Source organism: Morone saxatilis, unplaced genomic scaffold, assembly GCF_004916995.1.
Source record: "Morone saxatilis isolate NCDOM2014 unplaced genomic scaffold, NCSU_SB_2.0 Contig2, whole genome shotgun sequence".
In the NCBI taxonomy this organism is placed as follows: Eukaryota; Metazoa; Chordata; class Actinopteri; family Moronidae; genus Morone; species Morone saxatilis.
In genome coordinates this window covers 19,501,691-19,504,020 of record NW_023339762.1, presented here as the reverse complement: position 1 = coordinate 19,504,020, position 2,330 = coordinate 19,501,691, and the positions used below count along the sequence as shown (strand labels likewise).

The 2,330-nt window shown below is 41.4% G+C and overlaps 1 protein-coding gene across 1 annotated transcript in view; it reads left to right on the top strand.

The window, feature by feature from the left end:
• Positions 1-2,077: 2,077 nt before the first annotated feature.
• The window catches only part of LOC118330116 (guanine nucleotide-binding protein G(i) subunit alpha-1), a gene marked incomplete at its 5' end in the record, with an annotated part of 6,867 nt that continues 6,614 nt past the window's right edge, over positions 2,078-2,330 (top strand). The window contains 1 exon segment of the mRNA XM_035664541.1: positions 2,078-2,120. Within this exon segment, the coding sequence (XP_035520434.1) occupies positions 2,078-2,120 (43 nt within the window).

The following is a 2,330-nucleotide window of genomic DNA, read 5'->3' as shown; positions in this document are numbered from 1 at the left end:
TCTGTACTCTGATTACTCTGTACTGTAACTCAACCTGCTCATCAGGAATATTGAATATGAAAACTGTCTCTCTCTCTGTGTGTGTGTGTGTGTGTCTCTGTGTGTGTGTGTGTGTGTGTCTCTGTTGTGTGTGTCTCTGTGTGTGTGTGTGTGTGTGTGTGTGTGTGTGTCATCACAGGTGTCACAGTTCTGTTTTCAGACACTTCACCGGAGTCGCAGACGCTGTACATTGCTCAGCTCCAGCAGTCATTTTGTTTGTTGTTTTTTTATTTATTTTTTTGTTTGTTTGTGCGTCATTTGAGACGGACCTGATTTGAATTTTCATGGCTGTGGTTCCTTTTGTGTCACGATTCCCACAAGCACCTGCATGAGATGTCCGGGATTGGTTTGTGGATTTGTTGTTTAATGGTGGGGGGGGAAATTACCTCCTGTCTTTGAACACATGGGTGTATTTAATTCTCACATTCATAATCCTTTTTTTATACTGCGCGCAAGACGGAGATAATAGAGCTTTACCGTACGCGCTTACCGCAGTTTGCCGCTCTGTCAGGCATCCCACCGGGGGCGTTTGCATTAATGCAGTAATCTGCAGACGACATGCTCTTGAGACGAGTGTGATTGATCTTTGTTTTATGTGTGGCGGCATTTTCATGTACAGTAGCAGAGATGCAGGCACGGAGTGATATCTGCGTCTCATATGGCCTGAGGGGAATGTTTGTTCCCTTGTCCGGCCACTGTAGCTCTACTAAACACCCTTCCTCTATGACACATTTCGGCCACTTCTTCCCCTTTTTTCTTCGCCGTAATTGGCATCCCATAAGCCCTTCAATTTCAGCAGCTCGGTGAGGTGTGAGTGTGTGTTTTGGAAATTAAATTTGTGTTGTGATGTTTGCAGTAATATTAGCTCTGTGTGTGTGGCGTGTGGCTGTTTATCATATGGGACGATGAATTGGTGAACAGTTCTCTTCACTGGGGAGCTGAGCGTCCCTGCAGAGGAAAGGTAATTAAAATGTTGTGTGCTCAGCTGAAAACATGCCTGTATCTCTGAGGCAGCTGGGGAACTGTGTGAGACACTAAGTACCAAACACTTCTTTGGATAATTAAAATCACAGTTTTACACCTTTTTTTTTTATTATTTATACATTTCTTATTATATTTATTAACTTTTACCTTTTTTTTTTTTAAGGCTGTGATGGCATCGTACTGCGTCACATAGCGTCAGTCTCACACAAATCAAATGGTCCATATGAGAGTCAGCCAGTCTGATGCAGCAGGAGTGTCTAACCCCGGGATGTTTAAGCTGTCAATAATCTCATTGCCGAGAGGATCCAGTTGATTAATCCAATTGCACTGTGACCCGGCTAAACCGGGCCTTAGGCACTTCTTCGCCGCGTTCGGTGACAGTGTATCTTCTAATGAGCTGCAGGTTAAAGTTAACACTTTTTGTGTGTGTGTGTTTGGCAGAGATTGGTTTAAATAGGTGGGGGGATTTAAGCGATTTAAGCGTAAAAAGCCCCAAAAATATATCTTTAAAAAAAAGAAAAAACTTGCTTCACTTGCAGTAGCAGTCAGTTGAAGAATAATTGCAACCTCTGTGAAAATGCAGTCAATATAGCTTAAAGTAACTGTAGTTAAAACTACAAAGATTGTTGTAATAAAATACATGAATGTGTGTTAAAGTGACCCTTTTTGAAGGATTTATTCCCTCATCAGATATGTCACCGGTCAGTGAATGTGAAGCAGAGCAAAAACAAACCTGTGACGAAATGAAAACATCATTTTACTGTGATTTGTGTTTTTTCTATTTTGGACAGCCATGACAACTGAAACACATTGAAACTAGAATGACCCCTTCAAGTATTCTCACACAGATAAATGAAGCTTCGTGTCAGAGAGCAAACCCTTTTATTCAACAGAAAATATGTGCAAATGTAATAAAAATATGCACGTGGTGTGTTTTATATGATACTAATCAGCAGCATTTAACTTTGGGTGTTATACTGAACCTACTTGTCTTTGATTTATGCTTGAAACAATTAACATCAGGTAACTCTAGTGTCATTTTTCTCTGTTTCAGGTGCTGGAGAGTCTGGAAAAAGTACGATCGTTAAACAGATGAAGTAAGTTTTGATGATCAACATCACATTTAACGACGCACCGACCGTGGCACACAGCTGTGTTTTAGTCCCTCTGAACTGACGTCAGACTGCATAGAGAACAAACGACACACTTATATATGCACCTCATCACCCGACACTTCCCCTGTGTGTGTGTCTGTGTGTGTCTGTGTTTGTCTGTGTGTGTGTGTGTGTGTTTGTGTGTGTGTGTCT